The sequence below is a fragment of the Octodon degus genome, unplaced genomic scaffold (genome assembly GCF_000260255.1).
Source record: "Octodon degus isolate 3935 unplaced genomic scaffold, OctDeg1.0 scaffold00098, whole genome shotgun sequence".
Classification (NCBI taxonomy): Eukaryota; Metazoa; Chordata; class Mammalia; order Rodentia; family Octodontidae; genus Octodon; species Octodon degus.
In genome coordinates this window covers 8,945,186-8,966,483 of record NW_004524674.1, presented here as the reverse complement: position 1 = coordinate 8,966,483, position 21,298 = coordinate 8,945,186, and the positions used below count along the sequence as shown (strand labels likewise).

The window sequence follows — 21,298 nt, the reverse complement described above, 5'->3', positions numbered from 1 at the left end:
CATGTGGTGCTGGGGGATTGAACCGCGGTCCCTGATGCTTTTGCTAAGCTTGTTCTAAGTAGGTGCTTTAGACCACTGAGCCATCTCTCCAGCCCCGGCATGGAGATTTTTGTTTAGACAAAGTTTGGAAATTATTGCCCTATTTGGTTTCCTCAGTACACAGGTGGGCAGGTGAATTCCCAAGCAGGAAGAGACCCTAAATGTCTCTTTTCATTGGCTGGAGGCTCTGGAATGATTTTAGAGATTCAGTGAAGAGTCTCCAATGGGAGACTAAGCCCTATCGCCCTCCTCCAGGGAATGCACAACCTTGCCTCTTGTCCTAACTGGAGTTTTGTCAGAAAGAAAAGAACAAAATTCCCTGCTGTTCCCCACCCCGCATCCCAAAATCAGTGGTCCCCTCCCACCTGCATTCCGAAGGGCTCCTCTTGGTATTGGCCATTACCATAGAGCTTGGCAGTAATGGTGGGTCCATGGTGGCGGCTGGACTTCTTAGTCAGAACAATGGCGTACTCGTCATAGTTGGTGTGAACCACATAGGACTCCATGGTTGTGTTCCATTCTGCACAGAGAGGAAAGCAGCATTTGAGACCTAAAGAGCCTTCTGCCTGAGTTCGCCACACACCGTGTCTTCAGCCACCCATCCCTGTCACTACCTGTGACTTCTGTATGTCTGTCAGGTCACCCATCTTCAGTCTCTCTCTATGCACTATATGTTCATCGTTAATTCATCCATCATCACTTCATCAATTCTAAATCCTCTCTCTCTCTCTCTCCCTTCCTCCCATCCTTCTCTTCTCTCTTCCCTATTTTCTTCCTTCTTTCCTGTGTCACCCCATCAGTTTGGCTCCTAGACACCTCGTCTATCCTTGGCTTATGAACATTAGAGTTGCAAATCTTCACAGAGGCACCGTGGAAGACTCACCTTGTCAGCTTGTGAATGAACGCAACTTAAGAACAATTCTCCCAGAACAGGAGGACTTAATACACATATATTCATTGCTTGTTCATTCACTCATATGTTTTCTATCTATCCATCCATCTATCTGTCCATCCAAATATTCATAGAATCAGCTGCAACGTAATCATTTGACAAGAGCACATCCAGGCAATAAACGCGTGCCCAAGTCTCTGTCTCTTGGCACCAGGCACAGCAGGGCCTGAAGCTAGATGGAACCTTGGTGTTGTCCTCAGCATTCAGCACAGCACCGTGTTCTGAATGAGCACAGGAGGGGGAAGAGACTCGGAATGGTAGGGAGAAGGTGGAGGAAGAGGAGGAGGAGGAGGAGGAGGCGGCACCCAGAGAAGGGTAGGCAACACCTCAGCTAGGAGGGACAGACAGCAAGGGACCTGAGGAGACAGGGTGGGCTTGGGCTCAGGGCAGGAGGGTGGGTCTGCTTCCTCACATACTGGGTTTACGGTAGAGGAACTTTCCGGCTGTGTCTGTTTTCTCGTAAATCCCCGAGGTCTCCTCACACACCCCTCTCCTGGAAGGAGCAAACCAGAAGGAAGGAGGCTTGTGGTGGACGCTATGGGCCTGACACCCAACCCCATGGTGCGACTCTGGCTTTTCTTTAATTTGGAAATATTTCTAAACATCCCGTTTAACACTGATACCAGCCCGGGAGACCCCCATGATCCACCGAAGGGAACTGAGGGGGAGCGGTTGCAAAACAGACAGTGCTGGGAGCGCGGCCGGTGTGTAGATGGCACAGGCAGGGCGCTCCTGGGCGGGGAGGTGGGGTCCGGTGCTCAGAGGCCGGTCCTGCCCTGGGCCCTGCTCCCCGCACCTCCTACTCACCGCCAGTGGGTGTGGGTGGTGCTGATCTGGGCCTCGGTGGCGCCCTTGCCGAGCACCAAGGTGCTCACGCTCAGTTTGTCCCGGATCCTCTTCAGCCACGGGCATGTGGAGCCCATGGCCACGGTGAACCACTTCCCGTAGATCTAGGAGGCAGCCGCCAGCACTAGGTCTGGGTTGGCCTCGGATCTGAAGAGGACTCAGCTGACAACCCTGCCCCTCCTCTCTGTGACCTGCCTATTGTTGGGGTGATGGTTTTCTGCTTTGTTCTCTACAGCAATAAGGACTGAACCCCAGGCTGCACGACCTGCCACTCACTCACTTATTATCACTTTGAGACAGGGTTTTACTAACTGGCCCAGACTAGCTTTGAACTTGTGCCCTTCTTGCCTCAGCCTCCAAAACAGCAGGGATTACCAGTGCCTGCCAGCACACCAGCCCAATGGTGTCTAGGGCGAATGGTGGGGCTGCAGGTACTGGCAAGCCCTGGAAGCTGCTGTGAGCCAGAGCTTGCCTGCCCTGTGGAGTGCCATGCCCCTCCGAGATGGGGTGAGGACGGCACACCCTATGCACCAAGGTCAAAGGCCACTGCTCCCCCAGAGCTACAGCCCTGCCTCTCTCGCACAGTGACACGATGCTCCCTGGCTCTCACACTGCCCTCAGCGATGGAAGCAGGGGTTGTGTCAGCACGCTGCGCCCTGCGGTGCACATGGGGCTCCTCTGTGACCTTGTCTCTCCACAGCTGGAGGAGCCCCCACCTTGCCTGGACCAGGGCCAGAGGCCTTAGACCCTTTAGCAGCCCAGACCCCATCAGGGGGCCCTGCTCCCCACATCCCCTCTGCCATCCTCTCTCTTGTCCTTAAAGTAAAGCTGATCTGCTGTTGCCACCTCTAGAAGGGTCCGAAAATCTCATACAGAGGTGGTGACAGTCCTGTTCAAGGTGGCTGTGTCACTCAGGGCAGAGGTGGAACCCAGGACAGTGGCCTTCAGGACTAAGCTGTGGAGTTTCAGGTGGGGACTGAGACAGGAGACAGGCAGGACCTGCTTGGCCAGGCCTGGGCACTTGGGCTCTGTGATCCCACAGCTGCCAATGGGGAGGCCAGCTTACCCGGGACTCATCGAAATTCTCCTGCACTTGGATGTCGTCTGGTGGCATCGACGTAGGATTTGCACTCACAGCCAGGCAGCCGGCCAGCAGCAGGAGCAGGGCCCAGACACCCCCCATGGCTCTCAGCTCTTCTGTCTCAGGTGTCTCTCCACTCAGACTGGGGACACAGGAGCCACCACCTCCCTGGCAGAGACGAGTGCGAACTGAGGCTAGGAACAGGGCCTAAAGCTTGTAGGTGACCTCAGTGTTTGCTCTCCACAGCCAGGACCAATCAGGGCGGAGAGGCCACTCTGATTGACCCTGTCGCCTGATGGGGTCGATCCCTGAGCCTAGAGTCCAGGGTGCCTCACTCAGAAGAGCTGCGCCCCCAGGAAGGGTCCCTGCAAATGCCCACCTGTCTCAGGGGCTGTGTCCCTCCACCCGAGCACCAGCAGTTCAAGCCTAATTGGCCCTGTTTCTCACATTAGGAAGCTGAGGCCCAGAGACAGGGAGTGACTTACCAGCTAGCTACTATGGGGAGGGCTGAGGCAGAGGCAAGACTAGAACCCGGCATCCTGCCCCGGCTTGCTTGCTCTGCCTCTGGTTGCCTGGTGCCTCTGCAGATCACATGTGGAGACCACCCATGTGGGGGTAGTGATGGTGCTGTTGCTGTAATAGCACCCATCCATCGGGCACTTGTCACCTGAAGACTTTGTCCCCAGCACTTGCGCAGACCACAGGGTTGCATGTAACTCTGAGTCTCCTCAGGAAGTGGGTTCTATCTTCCCCTTGACAGACACTGGCTTCCAAGAAGGGGCGTGCCTGGCCAGGGTCCCTGGCAGGGATGTGGGGTTGCTGAGAAAGAGTCTTTGTCGGTGGCTGAGCGCAGGGACTCGGGCCTGAGCCGCTGTGGCACGCCGCTACTGTGTGTCCTTGGGCAGGTCACTCCCTCTCGGGGCCTTGACTTCTACATCTGCAGGTGGAGACCTAGTTCCTGCACTGGGGTAAGGATGGGGCATTGGGGTTGGTGATGTACTAGCAGGTTCATGTCTTGATGGGTTAATTAGTGTCCCCTCCAAAATTCATGCCCACCCATGCTGCAGGATGCAACCTCACTGGCAGATGGGATTAGTTAAGATGTGGGGGCACGGGATGATCCATGGGTCCTGAGTCCAATGCCCTGTGTCTATAAGAGAATGGACAGTGAGACCCAGAGGGACACGTGTGCAGGGACAACAGCCACGTGCAAGTGAGGCAGAGGCAGGGCAGCTCCAGCTCCAGCAGCCAAGGCTGATGGCAGCCACCACCGGTAGCTGGACAGAGGCAAGGGAGCATTATTTCCGCAAGCGCCTGGAGGGACCCGGGCTCTACTGGCAGCTGGGTCTTGGACTTGTGGCTTCCACCACTGTGGCAGCATACTTTGTGTGTGTGTGTGTGTGGGGGTACGGGGGTACCCAAGGTGTGCAAATACTTTGTCCCTGAGCTGCACAACACCTCCAGCTCTTCTAATATTAAGACAGGGTCCTGCTGAGGCTCTAAGTTGCTCAGGTTGGCCTCCGTCCTGTGACCCTCCTGCCTCTGGCCCCCAGGGCTAGAAGCACAGTGTACCTCCTTCCTCACAGCCTTGTCTGTTGTTTTAAGCTGTCTGGTTTGTGCTTCTTCATTAGAACAGCCCCAGAAATGAATATATTATCATTAGGCTCAAATTTTTAAATGGGATCTTTAGAAATGTAGGCCTGTCTTTCCCCAGAGCTCGAACTCTGCTGCCCAGTGATACCATGGTCTCCTGAAGACGTTTTCTCCTCCAGAGGTTAAAGCCACTGTTCTCCCTTCCTCTGGAGTCCTGTCAGGAAATATTCCATCCACACTATAGCTTTCCTGCCAGAGCTGGGATGTCCTTTGTACAAGGTGGGTCTGAGAGCAAGCCCCCTACTCTGTGAGAATTGGGGCATCTCTTACATAGTCAGTGCATGAATAGGTAGGATCTGATCTGGTTGAGGTGTTCTTTTCACTGGTATCCTAAGAGGGTGTGTTTCTTTTGCTCTGGAATAGACAGCATGGCCACTGATTACATTCCTTTTTGCTTTGGCTGCTGGGGAGCTCATATCCCTGATTCATACTAGATACAGTGTCTTGGTTTTGATTTCTAAGACAGCTATTCCCTGTCCTCACAGACTTTCTCAATGGTATGAAGTAAAAATTGGAAGCCAGAAACCCAGACATCTCTGTATTCTGAGTGAGTTAAGAGTGCCTTTTTTGCTCCCTTTCCTAATCTATAATTGAAGATAACAATCCTGTCTGGCTGCCCAGAGTTCAAGCAAGACTCTTATTTGTGGAGGCACGACCTGAACTGCCCACTGGCCTTCCCTGTGTACTGAGACCTTCACCTGACCTTCCCCACATGGCTGTAGGATCGGGGTTGTCAGCCCCATGGCCTGCTGGGAAGCCGAGGCCCACAAAATTGAACCAGCCCCCGTCCTGGCCGTGCTGGCTGGGGGCTGAGTGTTTGGTGCACAGCCTCCCCCTGCCCAGGGTGGGGCTGTTTGTGCTCATAAAATCATTAACCCAAGCAAACAGAGAAGGACAGGCTGCCAAGGCCATCTGCACTTTGAGCCGCTAGGTAAAAATTAACCCTGGGCCTGAGGATGCCAGGCTGACTGCCTTGGGTTGACCCCATGTCCCTGGCTGTCTAAGAGGGAGGACCCTGGGGTCCAGGAGTCCACCGGAAGTGACCAGGGCCTGACCATTTCCCGTAAGGGGAGAGCCTCCCACTCAGGAGGCCTGAGAGGTGCCCGGAGCTGTGGGAAACCCTCAGGGGACAGGGAGGGGAAGGCTTTCGTTCCAGGTCACTTGGCTTATAGCCCAGTTGGGGGCCAGACAGGCTTGTCCCCATAACTAATTCATTTGCTCACTTATTCTGTCGCCAAATGCCCATTCTGCACCTGGATCTGGGAACAGGACAGGGAGCATGGTGGGCCTCCGGGCACTGGCTCAAGGTCTGACCAGATGAGCAGAAGAGTGAGGAGCAGAGGGGGAGGCAGGCTGGTCACCGTGGTGACAGGGGAAGCGTCAGGGCAGAAAATGGAACCTGGAGAGTGTGAGGGAGCCAGGCTCCCATGAGGGAGGTGGGCTTTGCGCAGAGGACAGCAATTCCAAAAGGCCTGAGGGGTGGGGGGAAATGTACAGTGGTATGCACTGGTAATGCAAAATAAATTTTAAAAAATCGAAGCAGAGTGCCGGTCCCATCTGCAATCCCAGCACTCTGGCTGGGAGGCTGAGGCAGGATGATCATGAATTCAAGGCTAGCTTGGGCAACCTAGTGAGACTGGCTCAGAACAACCGGAAATGGCAGCCCCCACAACTCCCTAGGTGCTGATTTAGGAGACAGACGAGTTGCTGGTGGGCCTGAGTGCGCAACAGCTGCTGGGGGTCTCAAAGTGGACTGCTGGTCAGCTGCTGGGGAGGCTCTCCAGAAAGGCAAGAGGGCAAGGCGCTGGGAGGGTAGCTGTTGGCCGGGACACCTAGGACGCTGGGCATCTGGGCAGCACGCGGACGGCGGGGCGACCTGCCTTCTGGACCCGGAGTTCCTACCCCAAGCCGTCACTCCAGGATCATCAGGCGAAGCTGGAGGTGGACAGCGCCCAGGACTCAGTTACCAGTGATGTGCCTGGCCGATTCTAGGCTCTGCTACTCCCCCTTCCCCCTGGGGCCCAAAAAGCAAGACTCGAGCCAGTCCTCAGACTTGCGGGTGACCACGGGAAGACATTCCCTCGCTGGCCTCGGCTTCTACTTCCAGACCTCACCGGTCGTGGCGGAAATGAGGACTGAGCGACGGACACCTGGGAAAGGCACCGCAGTGAGCCTTTGACGGCTCCTACAGTACCGCAAAGGCGCGGCCGCACTGTGTCCACCAGAGGGCAGCAGAGAGCTTTGACAAAGACGGCAGAGCTGTGCTCAGCATTACTCTGCAGGGACAAGGCCAGAGCCTGGAGCAAAGATTAAACAGAGAACCAGAAGGGGAGGATGAAGGAAAGGGGAGGGGAGGGGAAGGGGAAGGGAAAGAGAAACAGGAGTCGGGGCGGGGGGAGCCCAGCCTCTCATGGGTCCTGGCATTTAAAAAAAAAAAAAAAAAAAGGTTACTGGGGGAATTCCAGAATTGCGTACCATTGCTATAGGCCACCAAGGTCACAGTACCCTGAATTTTCGCTGTGTTAAGTCCTCACATCTGCCACATCCTCTCCTGAACTCTGCATGCATGGGTTCCTGAGGCCTCCAGATAGGGTCTTACTAGGCTGCTAGCCCCAATTTACAGGTTAGGAAACTGAGACAGAGACATCTGGTGATCCATGCAGGAGGTCATGCAGTGAGGGGCAATGCCAACCCAGGTGTGTTTCTCTGACACTCACGGCACTCTGCTGGCCCGTCCCAGGCCTGTCCCCCTATACGTGGTGGGACCGCTTGGCCATGTTCTTTGGGACACCTGGAGTTGAGGTGTCTCCCTTCCTGGCCTTCTCCTGGCAGCCGTGAGGATGGTGTGGGTCTATTTCTCCTCTCCTCCACTAAGAGTGTGCCTGGCCTCTGCCCTGCCAAGCCGGCCCTCTCTTCTTCCTTGGGGTCTAGTGCTGCGCTGGGGACATCAGGAGGCAAGTGCTTGCCTTCGAAGCAGAAGGAAGATTTAAGTTAGGCCCCAGAAGGACTGCTTGGGAGAAGGTGGCTGAGAGGGACCTGGAGATGGAATCAATGTGCTCAGAGTCTTCTAATAGGGACAGAATGAGGAGCAAGGGATGGAGCTGCTGGACTCCTCAAGGGCACACAACAAGGAGCCTCCCACCAGTGTGGGCTGTCCTGTGTCCTTGCTTTGGGTTGGTCTTTCTTTTGGGCTGGGAGCCCCTTGGTCAAGCAGCAGAACTTCAGACTTGCGGAGACCTGGGTCTCAATCATGGCTGCTGCCTGCCGCTGCCTTTTTGATTTTAACCAAATGACCTCATCTTTTGAGCATGCCTCCTCTGTGAGATGGCATTGTTTAGAGATTCTAGGCCTCTCAAGACTGAGAGGTCAGTTAGAAGCGCACCCTGTTCTTGCTCCTTGGAGAGCTTGGCTTAGTTGGTGGGCCCTTGGAATCCACCGATCTGAGCCAGAGGTGGAGGCTGGGGAAAGAGTGCTCAGAGCTCAGAGTGTCCTTGTGACCTGGCTGCCTGGGGACAGAGCTTGCAGCCTGGGGTCTGTCTCCCTGTACACCCTGGGGAAAGGGCTCCCAGAGGACCTCCTACACCTCACCTAGGTCCAGAGAGGAGATGCTGGTATATTCCTGCTCTCTACAGCCTGGCCTGATCTGTCCATCCAAGTAGGACCTTCTGTCCCAACTCCTGACTGCCCATGTGGGCATAACCCCACACATTAAAAGGGCTCACAGAGCTCTTTGATGAAACCATGAGGCAAGCTTGACATTTAGGAAAACAGTACCCGTCTTCTTCCAGTAAAGATAAATGACTTCTCCTGACTGGGCTGCTGTGGAAGGACCACAGGAACTCTTCCTGGGCTCCTGCCTGGATGGCCACTGCTCTCGCTGGAAGAGTCCATGTGAGAAGGGTCAGCCCGCAGGAGGAAGCCGGCAGAGCTGGTGTCAACAGCTCCATGGTCTCTAAGAGGCCGGACACTGACACAGCTCCTCCCCGTGCACCACAGGCACGACAGAGGCTTTATACTCAGAGCATCCATTAGTAACGATAGTGATAACAAGCAACATCTATTTAGCGCTGGCTGTGTGCCAGACTGGTTTTAAAGGCTTTATTTTTAGTTCTAACTTCCCTGGTGCAACTGGCTCCTCTAACGGGAAACCTGTTTTGTCCCCACTTTGTGGAAGAAGAAACTGAGGTTCAAAGAGGTTCACAGGCTTATCCAGGGCCCCCGAGCTGGCAAACCTGCAGATGGGAACTGAGTGTGGGGCAGGGTCTGCCTGAGACCGTGCGCCCTAGACACCACCCAGTCTTCTTCCTCCTGCCCAGGCCCTGTCCCCCAGACAAGGCTGGGCGCTGAGGTTCCACTTCTGGTCTTCCAGGCTCCAGCCCAGAGTGCAGCGTCCTGCTGCACTAGGAAGTTTATAAAGCACCCCCTTGTCTTTGGGCTGGTGGTGCTATTTCCACGGGGAAAAGAGTTCAGAAAGTCTCTGCTTTTGGCCTGTACATGCAGCCTGTGGGATGTGTGAGGCTTTGGTGCAAGGGTCTTGCTGTACCCAGGGGCTCCTGAGTCTGGGGAACTGCTCCTCTCCCTGTCTTCTCCTGTGGCCCCACTGGGTGACACTTGGGTGGTGGTTCAGAGCCTTTTCTTGGGAGCCAGGACACTAGTGCAAATCCCACTTCTGTCACCTCTTGGCTGTGTGACCATAGGCAACTTCCTGAGCCTCTCACCTTGCTTCCTTCAGTGCACAGTGAAAATATCAGCACTACTCACTCCCTTCAGAGGTGGTGAGAAATAAAGTAGTCGACACATGGCAAGTGCGTGGCACCAGATAAACTTGCTAGTTGTTGCTATTTGTATTTCTACAGCATCATAATTGTTGCTTTGCTTGTCCTTGTCCCCTGCCTGGCTTGACGCTCTTGGAGGACAGGGCAGTGGCTCAAGACCAGGTCTGTATGCAGGGATCTTCATGGTGCATGAATGACAGGGACAGGACCAGAGCTGAGTGGAGCTTCCTGGGGAAGAGCCCTCTGCCCGAGAATCAAAGCTTATCCTTTCTGGGTATCCAGGGTGGGCTTCATGGACCACAGGGAGCTTGTCTGGCTCAGCCGGTAGGTCTGTGTTGGAGCAAGCCTAGACCCCGTGTCTTCCGCCTCCCGTCTTGGTCTCCAGCCCCAGTACTGACCTGTCTACAAATTCCAGTGGTGGCTGCTCCCGGCTCATGGAAAGCCTAAGCCCATTTGCCCAGCTTTGCCTGCCATGTTTGCTTGCTTAAAATAAAGGCAAATAAATCCTTGAAACCTCAACAAGAAGATGAAAATGGAAAAAGACATTTCAGGGGACACAAAATGTCCCACAATAAGTCTAGAACTGAATTTGAAGGAAATGTGGGAGAAAGACCCAGAGGGGGGAAAAAAACGAAGATGGGGCTGGGAGGGCTGGGGCCAGGAACTGTCCGGCGGGGCCAGTCTGCACAAACACTGCTGTCAACTCCAACTCTTGAGCTCCTTCTGGGGCTGACCCCTGACTGTAGCTCACAGCATCCCCAGGAGTGCTACTTGAAAACCTACTTGTGCCCACCTAGTGCATACTTTCTGCTAGACCCCACTCTAAGGGCCTAAATGCAGGCACCCCCAAGGGCCTGGAGAGCTCCAGATATCCAGAGAGGTCTTGAGATTTGCCAGCATTCTAGAACCTCACCGATGGCCTTCCCAAGGCTGGGGGTCAGCACACCCTCATGCCTGTGAAGACCACAGCAAATCTGACTTCTAACCCTATTTTACAATCCCAGAGGGGGCCAGGCAGAGTAATCTTAGGGCATTCCAGCTTGTCTCATCCTAGTGCTCAAAGGTACTAAAGACCTGCTCGTAAGTCTGAAGTTTTTAAGAGCTACTACCTCAGTCCCAACATTCCTGCAACTGACATTGGAAAGCCGTGGCCTTCGGGGCTGCAGAAGCTCCTTCCTTAAGAGGCAGTTTCTCAGTTAGGGTTGAGTGGAGCTGAAATCTTCACCCAGTTCTGGAGACCTGCGGCAGCCCCTGGGTTCTGGGACTCCAGCGGCAGGTGCTGGCAGACAGGTGTACAAAGCGCTTGTGAGACAGGGTAGCAGAGCCCAAGGCCTGTGAATCCTGTGACTCTCTTGGGAAAGGAAGTGGGGATTTTGCTGAGCTGGAGCAAGGAACGTGGATGGAGCAGCAATGGCCAGCACCCCTGGGTGGTCCCTGTCCATACTCTGCTGCAGCTCCGAAAGACTCTCATGCTCCACGCCAGCTGCCTCCCTGTCTCAGGCTGTGGACCTCCCAGCAAGCAGGGCCAGAGATGGCGCGATAAGACTGTTGGGGAATGGGAGGAACCTGGCTATGAACCTGCAGAGACCCCAAGCTGATGTGGCATCCGAAAGGGGCTGGCAGAAGGGATATGATAGTGTAGACCGGGCTCTCTCCCACTTCAGGCCCACACAGACATCCCCTCCTGAGCTCACAGCAGGCTCTCTGTGGATATGTGTTCAACAAGCACAGATTTTTATCCTATCCAATTTCCATGCTCACCAACAGTTGGTTTGGCTAAATTCTCAGCAATAGGCAAAGCCAAATGCAAGACACTTTCTAAACATCAGGGAGTTTCACCCCCTGATAGCACTGTGATGGAGCCTGGTCGATGTGTCCAACTGAACATGAGATGCTCAGGCTCAGAGCAGTTAAGATGCTGGCCCAAAGTCACCCATGGGTAAATGATGACCCCGGGCTTGGAACTTATGTGGTTTAGTCTGCCGGCTTACCTGCCTCCTGTCCTCTGGGTCTGACTTCCTGCACCTGGCTCCACCCTCTGAGCCTGGGCCGTCCCTCCCTGGCTTTCCACAAATACCCTGGTCACAGCTGGGCACCCCTCATACCTTGCCACAAGTCCTGCTTCCCAGCCCCCAGTCTCTGGGCTCCAGAACTGTCCCAGCTGGTCCTAGCTGCACAATGTGCAGACCTCCCTGAGGCTACTTCACAGAATGCTGGGAGAGGCAACACCAAGTTCTCCCAGGTCTTGCACTGGGAGGTGTAGGGGAAACTGGCCCCTGTATCCTCAAGCTAGGCACAACTACTTTGGAGAAAAGAAGACTCCAAGTGTAGCTGCGATCTCCCTACCAACATTGGGCTCCCCAGTGGTCCCCAGCACTCCCAATTGGCGGACCTGCTCCTTCTCCTCTGATCCCCCAGGCCACGTGACAGCTTGCCTGCCTGGGGACTTGCCCTCCCTGGCTCAGGTATTCTGGCTGAGAGGTCCCATCTGTTCTGGTCTCTTCTCTGGTCCCCCACCCCAGCCCACCCATCACTCCACTCCAGCATGATATAAATGCAAATTAAGCTTCTGGCTCCTCAAGAGCCTCTGGCATTCCACTCTGGATGTGACCAGCAAGGTCCTGCAATTCCTGAACCAAAGAGCAGGGAACCTCAGAGGTGCCTGGGTGTTTGCCTCCCCACTGCCCACTCTCCCTGGGCTGACAGCTGCTTGCCTCCCAGCCTTCAGAACTTCCTTAGGGACCTCTCTGACCCTTCCACAATTTCTGTTTGGAGTCCTACCTTCTCTATGGAAACTCTTGTAAACATCACATGTGAACTTGTAAATATCTGTCTGCCTCCATCAGTCCGTTTTCCTGGGCAAAGTCCTCTTGTCTTATGTTGGTCTAATCTGCTCCTCACAGCTTGATTTGCAGTTAGTACCAGCAGCATTGTTGAATGGATGGATGGATGGGCAAATAAATGAATCATGGGCCTCAGTTTCCCCAGTCAGGAGAGCGAGGTTGGCCTTGTGGCTTTCTCCCAAGACCGTCCTTCTTCCATTCCCAACTTCCTTTGTGGGGATGTGCTTCTGTGTGATCATTTGCTGGGGACTCACACCAAGGATCACGATGGTCCTCGCTTCCTTGCCCCTCACTGGAACTGGAAGGAACAGGAGCTGTGCCCCCCCCACCACTAATCTCAGGGACTGGAGACCGGAAGTCAGCTCAGGACTATCCAGGGCTCTCCTGCGATGCCACCACAGGCCTGTGACACTCAAAGCCAGGCCTCCCGACCCCACCAGGACATGTGCAGCTGGCACAGAGTGATGGGTCCCTTGCCCACCTGCCTGCCCCAGGTGAACCCAATCCATGAGCTCCTTCACTGAGGTAAATGCTCACCACCCTCCCTGCCCGCTGCCGGTCCCACCAGTGGCACACTGCAGTTGCACGACCAAAGTTTGTCTAATGCATCAAAGGAGACAGGAGCCTAGAACGATGCAGAACAGAGGGGCTCACACCTGTGCTTCTCTGTGGGCCCTCTCAAGGGTCCCTCCCCCTTGGTTTTCTCCATAGATAGGTGACAGGAACTGGAGCTCACGCCTCTTTATTCACACATTCCATCAACCACTGTCTGTTTTCTCCAGTCAGGGGCAGGCTGGTCCTTTCTCCCCAGACAACCTTACACCAAGCCCCCAGACTCCAAACATGTCCTCTGTCGAGTTAAGTGGCAGCAAGCGGTGGTGGCCAGTTCCTTCTGTGTGGGGAGACTGAAGCCAAGAGCACAGAGCCTGCCCAGGGCATGCTTGGGACCCACTGTGCCTTCAGCGGGGAGGGAGGACTTGGTCCAGGCTCTGAGGGCCCTCGCTGGGCAGTAGCCGACTCTGACCACGTCGTAGGGAGTTGCCAATCTGGTGTCTAAGGGCCTCCAGCCTTTGAGCCAAGTTTGCAACCCCGGTCCCACCTGAGGAGCAGAGAGACTTGAGGACTACACTCTCAGGCCCTCTTCAACCCAGCCCACCCAGAGGAGGCTCACATGCTACCTGCTACCCTCCCCTGCCAGCCCATCCACCCAGAAATGAGAATTTTAAAGCAGGGAGCTGCAAAAATCTGAGATATGGCTCAAGCCCATACTATGCAGAGACGGGAAGCCTGCATCCTGCAGCCTGCAGCCCCTTGGGCCTACCTCTTAGCACTGGTGGTGTGTTAGGGGGCTCCACTGGCAGTGGGGGAGCTGAGGGGACCACCTCTTCCCCAATCAGCATCTCTGCCAGCATCGTGGTCTGCGTCCAGCTGCCACGGCTCCTGGGCCAGGGAAATGGGGGCAGCAGGTGCACCTTGGTGTCCCCAGGCCTTTTTTTCCCTGACCCAGTGCTGCGGGGCTGGACTCACCTTTCTCTCAGGCACTTGGCAGAGCCAGGGCTGTATGGAGGTGCCCAGGGTGGGGGCCGGGCAGAGAGAGGGATGTCGCCTGGGGCCTTGGGGCCCAGCATCTACAGGAAAGACCAAGCCCACAGTCAGGAACCCCGGCCAGGCTCCAGGTAGCCCACTGCCTGGTGTTGGCTATGCCCTCCATGTCTGACATGCAGGATACCAAGAACATCAGGCCAGCACAAAGGGGGTTGATCATCTTCCTTTTGGTCCCACACCCTGTCCAGAGGGAGCCCAGCCAGCCTTTATCCCGCATCATCCAGCCTGGAATCCAGGTCTCCCTCGCTGAGCCTCAAATCAAGTCCCCAGGTCCCCCCCTTGTGCCTTGGCACTTCCTACCTGCGGCAGGTGGCCCTCTCTCTGAGGGCATGCCCAGTGGGCCAGGGGTGCCCGGCACAGGGGGCAGAGGTGACAGCACGGGCAGGAGCAGAAGGACTGCAATGCCTGCAAGAGGGTGCTTCAGCGGCTCTGTGACACCCCAGCCTGTCACCCTCCAGCTTGGGTGGGGACACTCACATGGCAGGGAACAGCTGGGAGCATCACACAAGGACACGGTGGGCTGGCAGCAGGGACAGGATGAACACGGGAGGCAGCGAGGAGGCGCCTGGGAGGAAGGGTGAGGAGCCAAGCCCCAGGCAGTGACTTTCTAGCAACACCTGGAGCGCTGGCTCTGGGCAAGCGCTGGCCCTGTTCTCTGGACTCGGGTGAGCCCGTGGAGGAGGCAGGTCATAACCCCATTACAGAAAGCAGAAGCCCAGGTGGCGAGGGCCCGAAGGACCAGGCCAAGGTGATGCCACCAAGGTGCAGAGCCGGTGGTCAGCCGCTTACCCCTCGTGACGCACCTTGGCCTGCGGCCTCTGTCTGAGGCCTGCTCACCTCTCCAGCTCCTGGACCTGCTGAGCCAGCACCTGCTGCTCAGCCCAGGCCATGTCCCGGCTCCTCTGCAGCTGACTCATGTCCTTCCTGGGGACAGTAAGCCCCAGGGATGACAGGATGTGGGGCTGGGGTAGTACCAGGCAGCCTCTCACTGCAGCAGAGTGTTAGCCCCAGGAGGCAGGAAGGGACAGTGGGAAGCCAAGGAGCAGGAAAGCAGGGGCATCTCAGTCCAAGCACCCAGCATGGAGGGGTGTGGACAGAGCCCTCAGGCTACGTGCTGGGCCCTACCTGAGCCTCTCGTTCTCCAGCATAAACTCCTGCAGCATCCCATAGAGGTTCCGCTGGGCCCAGGAACCCCGTGCCCCATGCAGCCCTGGGGCTAGGGGAAGCATGAGGTGGCTGGATCCACAGGAGCCAAGAACCTATCCTTATCCTGCCTCTGTCCCCAGGAACATACCCTTGGGGTCCACTTGGTCCAGCTGGAACCACAGGCGACGATTCTCCTCTTGGAGTTGCAGCATTTCAGTCTCCAGACCTGGGGGCTGCTTTGCCACAGGGGACTGCAGAAAAGAGGCCCAGGGCCATCCTTTACAGCTGCCCAATCTGTGCTTTGCATAAGAACCATCAGGTATGGTGGCATGGGGGCCTCAAATCCAGTGCATGCACCATTGGCTGGCTTTGCCTCCATCTGAGCAGCAGTTTGTCAGAACCACATCATCCCGGGGGTGCCTTCCTCGCTGCATTTGGTTCTAAGTCCAACCCCAAGCTCAGTTTAGTCCTAACTTGGCCCAGGTTCCTATCCCAAGAATGACTCTAAATCAGACACCAACTCAACTCACACTTAACCATGATTCAAATAAGCACTTGGCTAAACCCTGAGTCATAGCCACAGCTGGCCCTGTCCACCCCAATCCCAATGTCGAGTACAGGGCCTACCACCCAACAGGGGCATAGAAAACTCAGACTCCAAGTGTAAACCTTTGCAAACTCCAGCTGTTGACCTGGGCTGGGACCCTGACCCCCTCCTCCTCAACCACAGTTATACCATTTCTAGAATTCCAAATCCCAACTCAGAACCAGTCCTGGACTTCAACCATGATGCCAGCTCAGGCTCTGAAGACAGCCTGGCTGTGGGAGACGATGGCCCCTTCCTGTCCCTCTGTCCAAATCTCCCCCATTCACCTTGGGGGCTTGTGGCCGGGTGGTGACCCGCTGAGCTCGACTTGCATATCGCAGGGTGCTGAGAGTCTCAGGAAGGCACTGGGCAGAGGGGGACACGCAGGCCACCTGGGGAGGATGCCCCCTGAGTGCTCCTCTAAGGTTCCCCTTCCTTGGGACCATACCCTCCCTGCAGCACCCCTCGGGTACCATGAGGGTGACCCCTCGGCCCCCCAGTGAGTCTGCCAGCAACTTGGTGAGCTTGCTGTCCCGGAAAGGAATGTGGCTCTGCTTCCGCTGTGGGTCCAGCAGCAGGGAAAGGCAGTGACCTGGGGGTGGGGGGGAGACACAGCAAGGCCCAGAAAGGTTGCGGTATTTGTTCAAAGCCATCTTGCTGCGACATTGCAGAACTGGGACACCCACCAGGTCCAGGTGGCTCTACAGCCATCTGCCCACGTAATCTCCTTACCCACTCACTGGCGTTCACCACCAGACTTGGCATCCTCGGGGCACAGCTGGTCCTGTCCACCCCTACCCCCAATGTCAAGTACAAGGCCTAGCACCCAGCAGGGGCTTAGAAAACTCCTATCCAGTAGCTGAATGGAAAGGCGTCTCAGGAGCAGCAGCACTATGCCTGACCCAGATCTTGGGATCTCAGTCTAGTAACTCAGGTGGATCCCAGTTCCTCCCTTCCCCCCTTCCGGGCCTCGGTTTTCCCAACGGCAGGAGGAGCAGGCCGAATGTCCCTGAGAGGTCACATTCTGCAGAGTGATGCTTCTACTTCCTGAGTTAGGACACAATGCTCTGGCCCTTACAGCACACTGAGGGACAGCAGTATTGTTCCGCATGAGTACTGGAGGTCAGCAGCTGAGTCATGGCCAGACGGGGCCTGTGGCTCCTGGACCGAGCTCTGAGCGTGTTCACCTGCACTGCAGTGTCTCTGGGCCCTGTTGCGTTGTTCCCAGGCTCACCCAGGGCTAGCAGGCTGCGGTTGATGCTGTTGGCCTCGAGCATCAGCTCCCCACGGGATCCTGTGGCCGCCACCTTCTCACTGCCAGCCAGGTCGACAAAGCACAGCTTCCCACCAGCAGGGGGCGCCGCCAAGTCCGCAGGAGGCACCTGCTGGAGCTGGGGCTGGGGCACAGGGCTTGATAGGGACTCGGGAGGGACTGTCCCCACTGGAGTCCCAAGGCCAAGACCTCCGTGCAGTGGCAGACGCTCTCTGGGTGGCACTAGGCACTCACCCGGGTGCGGCTGATGTACAGTGTGAGCAGCGCGTGGCTGCGGCTGGAGGCCTGGTTGAGAGTGTGGGCCGAGCTCCTCCTCCGGCTGAGCCCTGGAGGGAAACATCTGGGGCTGCACACTGTAGGACGCACAGGCCGTGAAACAGAAAAGGAGCACAGGCCTGGGTGCAGAGGCGGCACAGCAAAGAAGGGCACAGAGAGAGGAAATAGTGTTGGTCCCAGCAGGTGCCAGAGAGGAGCACAAGAAAGATTCTCGGCTCCTTCCCTCTGTTGTAATGGGAAAGGAGGGAGTGCAACACAGGCAAAAGAGATCAGCCCGCCTCGCTGGGGCCGGAATCTAGATTGCCAGTGTCTTCTGTACCCGCCAGAGGGAGCTGCTCAATAAATCTGCTAAGAATGAATGAGGCTGGAAAGGAAGGAACTGATGGGGTGTACTCAGAGGGGTGCCCCTCAGGGGGCAAAGAGGAGTGGAGGGTCTGGAGACAAAAGGTAAATGACCTGCAGCACAGAGGGGTGGCAAAACGTGGCAGGGTGGGAGGTGGCATGAGCCTGACAGGAGCTTGGAAGGCACAATCGGCCAGCCCTGGGGCCAGGTGGGGACTCAGTGGCAGCCAGGTTCTCCAAGGCATTTCTGAAGCCCCAGCTCTCTCCTGAGACCCAGGCCTCCCTCAGCGAGGGTACCCCGCCACACACACACACACACAGAGAGAGAGAGAGAGAGAGAGAGAGAGAGAGAGAGAGAGAGAGAGAGAATGCCCTGAAGGAGACGCACCCATCTGCAGAAGTTGCATCAGGGCCTCCAGGCCCCCGATCTCCACCACCCGCAGCTGCTCCACGTAGAAGCCCCGGGTCTTGTTCCAGCGAACGGGGAGGGGCCGGGGAGACCCCACACTCAGCAAGTCCCGAACCTGGAGGATGAGGCGCAGGGAAGGGCTGACTCTGAATCAGCTCCATGCAGCCCCAGTCTTTCTGGACAGGAGTCCCCACCTCCGCTTTGCCCCCCAGCGTGTCTCTTTCTTCGGAGGCTGCCTTGTTACCTGCTCATTATAGATCTCCAGGTAGGAAGCACGCAGGGTGACTGCAGCACCCAGGTGCTGCACGCGGTCCAACAGCCAGGCGAAGGTCCTCTGCATAATGCCAGCCAGACTGGGGGGTACAGGCACCCCCTCCCCCTGAGGGCAAAGCTGGCTAAGCCTGTGGCGGGGTTGGCCACTGCAGCAACACGGTGATAAACTACCCTTTATATAGGGCACTTACTGCACGCCAGAAATCATGCCAATGCCCCACATAGTATCTCGTTTAATCTTCACTGACCAACAGACAATTCTATTTACAGAAGAAACTAAGAGCTTTATTAAGGGGCCCAACTGGCGAGTCTCTTTCCTCTGGCCCTCAGCTTCCTGACCCAAAATTAAGTAGAGCCCGTCACTGCGAGGACGCCGGCACCTGGGGAGGAGGTCCCGTCAGCGTGTAGGTCTTCCCAGAGCCGGTCTGGCCGAAAGTGAAGACGGTGCAGGAGAAGCTGCGGGCGGCAGGGGCGCGGTAGAACCCAGGCTGGCTGCCCGCCCGGGTTGGAGGCGACACGGGAGGGGGCACCCGCCTCACTCACCCGCGCAAGGCCAGCTCGCCCAGGCGTCGCACGCCACACGCTCGGAACACGTCCTCCTGCGTGCGCGCTCCGTCCAGCACAGCGCCGAAGCGGAAGGCTATGTCGGGGCCGCCGCCCGGGGGGCTTACCTGGGATGGGCAGGGTGGGCGGTGTGGGGAGGGGCCTAAGGGAAGAATACTGGGGGGGGGGGCGGTTGCGGGTTCCTCACCTGCAGAGTCCGGGTTCCAGAGCAGTGCAACGCGCTCTGCTCCCCGCGACGCAGCTCGGCCGCGCTCATAGGACGCACCCTGGGACCCAAGCGGATGACACAGGAGCCCTCCTGAGGTCTCCTGCGGGCCTATCCTTGCCCGGGTTTCTCCTAGCCACCTTCTACCCACCTGAGCACCACCTGGATGGGCGTTTCCTGCCCCTCCAGTCCTTGCTCCAGGCTCCGCGCGAGGTCCCTGTGGTCGTAATGGGAGTTGCAACCCTGCGTCCCTGCCCCGCTGTCCCCTGGGAGCAGCGTTCAGGGCTCCCAGGGCCCTCAGAAGCTACTCTTACCCGTCGGGAGACCCGCGTTCCTCCATGTCCTGCTTTGAGCACGGCCTTGGCTCCACCCGCCCGAGCCTCATTCCTTTTCCTCCCAATACCCCCCTTCCCCAGCACCCTACCCAACCCCCACTCTCCTCTGGGTCCCAGGCAACCATCCATCCGGAAAAGCTCCCCGCCAGACCGGGGCTGGCTAGTTAAAGATTTACCCCCAACCCCACCCCTGCTGTCAGGAAAATCTCAAGCCAAGGCCCCCTAGCTAGGGGGTTCTGGAGTCTGAGGCTCCCCTGGTTTTGGACAGGCCATCAAAAGGGGACCCACAGGACCACCCAGACCAGCCTTGTCTGGTCCCAGATGGAGACAGGAAGCCAGGACACAGAGCCAGCCCGGGCACAGTGGGACCAGGCTCTTGCTGCTCCCCCCCCCCACATCCTCTCCTTGCCCTCCCAAGGGCTCCAGCCTGGTCCCAGCTCTGCACCCAGGGAGGGGAGGGGCTCCAGGGAAGACCTGAGAGCAGGTTGCCAGCACCTGGTTGGACACTGTGGGCCCTGCCTGTGTGACATGCCACATCTAGTCCAAGGCCACAGGGTCTGTGTGTCTGCCTGGTGTGGCTTCTGACAGCAGAGAGGTCCCGGAGGGCGTCAGGCAATCACTCATCCTTGTGCCAAGCTCCAGGCTGGTAATCCACACACACCTGCTCCCAGCTCCCAGCTGGCTGAGGCTGCAGGTGAGATCCATCCAGCTCCAGTGTGCAGCCCTGGTGGAGGGGGCAGAAGGCTCACGCTTCAGGAAGGCAGCAGTGGGGCGTGGAGAGTTTCTCCCACTGCCCCTAAACACACGTTAAGGTGACAAACCCTAAAAGTCACCCCACTCTGATGTTATACTCTGTACCACCACAGATTGCAGCCAGCTACCAAAGCCATCCCTACCAGGGAATGAACTACCTCGGGCAGCAGTGAGCTGCCCATGACCTGGAGGTGTGCAGGCAAAACTGGCAAAGCTGGTTGACATTTTAGTTACAGGACCTCTGGTTGTATCTATAGGGAGGGTTCTGTGGAACAAAGAGTCACAGCTCCTTGCTCTGCCACTGATTTGCCACTGAGTGTTGGCCTTTCTTAGCCTCTGTGCTATGAACAGGGGTTCATGATCTCTTTATTTTACATGATTGCTCTGAGATTCCAATCTGACAATGTAGTTGAAAATGATCCTTCAATCATAGAGAATGACCTAAAAACACAAATAAGAATCCCTAAATGATCTCTAAGATTACCTTCAACTCTGGATTTCTTTCATCTATTGTCTGTTTTGGATTGCTGAGGTAGATAGGACAGAAATTATTGCCCGTCTTTCAGAGCGAAGAAGAGGTGATAGTAGATGACATTATAGGAAAAATAACAATCCAGGGAGGATCTGGGAGTTCAAACCAGGAGCTATTCGCTGCCACAGTAAATCTCCACCATGCTCTCTCGGGGAGGCTGCCTTTTTAGTTGTAAATCCAGAAAGTGAACACCTAGATACGCTAAAGACTCTTCAAGGAGCTCAGGCTTATCGATCATTTGTATCTTGCAGTGCGCTGTTTTAGCAGATGGCACTTCTGTGAACTGCCCTGGGGGCTATGCTGTCAGTACAAAGACTAGGTAGGCTAACTGGGAGAGTAGCTGTTCAGTGGGGATTTTGTACCAGGGTTCCCAATCTGGGTCAGAAGTGCGCAGGAGCAGGAGCAGGAACAGGAGCTAAGCTTTGCTACTGTCCTCTAACAGTGACCACAGACATCTGCTACTCTCTCACTGAGCATTCCTGAGCAAGTTTTTACTTAGCCTCCTCTATGTCCCAGGCTTCTAGGCACTTGGGAGACATTACTGAACAAAACAGATAAAAATCCCTGCCCTCTGGTGAGGTGGGAGAGACAGGAAAGCAACAGGCTCTGGTTTGTGTCTAGGTGTCCCCCAAAGCCTCGTGCTGTCATGGGGCAGCTTCTGGAGTTCGTGATTGGTCATTATGGGTGTGGGGGCTACACCTCCCTGGGGTAGGGAATTTGCATTCCAGGCTAGCTAGCTGCCTGAGCTGCGGCCGCTCCCTTGGTTCTTTGCTCTTTGCCACCATCATGAAAGGTTGCTCTCTGCCATCT

At 56.4% G+C, this 21,298-nt stretch overlaps 2 protein-coding genes across 5 annotated transcripts in view; both read right to left on the bottom strand.

Annotated features, from left to right (window-relative positions):
• The window catches only part of Ambp (alpha-1-microglobulin/bikunin precursor), a 13,769-nt gene extending 10,654 nt beyond the window's left edge, over positions 1-3,115 (bottom strand). The window contains exons 1-4 of the mRNA XM_023723186.1: positions 2,904-3,115; positions 1,799-1,941; positions 1,408-1,484; positions 443-559 (exon numbers count right to left, since the gene is read on the bottom strand). Coding sequence (XP_023578954.1) covers positions 443-559; positions 1,408-1,484; positions 1,799-1,941; positions 2,904-3,020 — 454 coding nt within the window. The 5' untranslated portion in view covers positions 3,021-3,115. The remainder of the gene's footprint in view (positions 1-442; positions 560-1,407; positions 1,485-1,798; positions 1,942-2,903) is intronic.
• Positions 3,116-12,915: 9,800 nt separating this feature from the next.
• On the bottom strand, positions 12,916-19,263 carry Kif12 (kinesin family member 12). Of its 4 annotated transcripts, none has more exons than XM_023723183.1 (19): positions 19,183-19,263; positions 19,020-19,085; positions 18,851-18,958; positions 18,643-18,770; positions 18,480-18,555; positions 18,071-18,205; positions 17,806-17,941; positions 17,034-17,125; positions 16,761-16,923; positions 16,000-16,118; positions 15,814-15,918; positions 15,089-15,191; positions 14,920-15,010; positions 14,632-14,718; positions 14,272-14,359; positions 14,095-14,199; positions 13,717-13,817; positions 13,511-13,629; positions 12,916-13,288 (listed from the first exon to the last, which is right to left on the bottom strand). In XM_023723183.1, the coding sequence occupies exons 3-19, from the start codon at positions 18,917-18,919 to the stop codon at positions 13,149-13,151; spliced, it is 1,857 nt and encodes a 618-aa protein (XP_023578951.1). In that variant the 5' UTR covers positions 18,920-18,958; positions 19,020-19,085; positions 19,183-19,263; the 3' UTR covers positions 12,916-13,148. The 4 variants fall into 4 exon arrangements, with proteins under 4 accessions (XP_023578951.1, XP_023578949.1, XP_023578950.1 ...); XM_023723181.1 differs by having other exon boundaries at positions 18,851-18,929; XM_023723182.1 differs by lacking the exon at positions 14,632-14,718 and having other exon boundaries at positions 18,851-18,929.
• Between the last annotated feature and the right edge of the window lie 2,035 nt (positions 19,264-21,298).

What these genes read in the sequence shown, in the direction of transcription:
- Kif12 (XM_023723181.1), bottom strand. Translation starts at nt 19,253, where the DNA reads ATGAGGCTCGGGCGGGTGGAGCCAAGGCCGTGCTCAAAGCAGGACATG. An exon ending in CCGCAGCCTGCTAGCCCTGG is followed by an intron (nt 16,119 to 16,760) that starts GTGAGCCTGGGA and finishes CCCCACCCCCAG; the next exon opens with GTCACTGCCTTTCCCTGCTG. An exon ending in CCCGGCCACAAGCCCCCAAG is followed by an intron (nt 15,192 to 15,813) that starts GTGAATGGGGGA and finishes TCTTTTCTGCAG; the next exon opens with TCCCCTGTGGCAAAGCAGCC.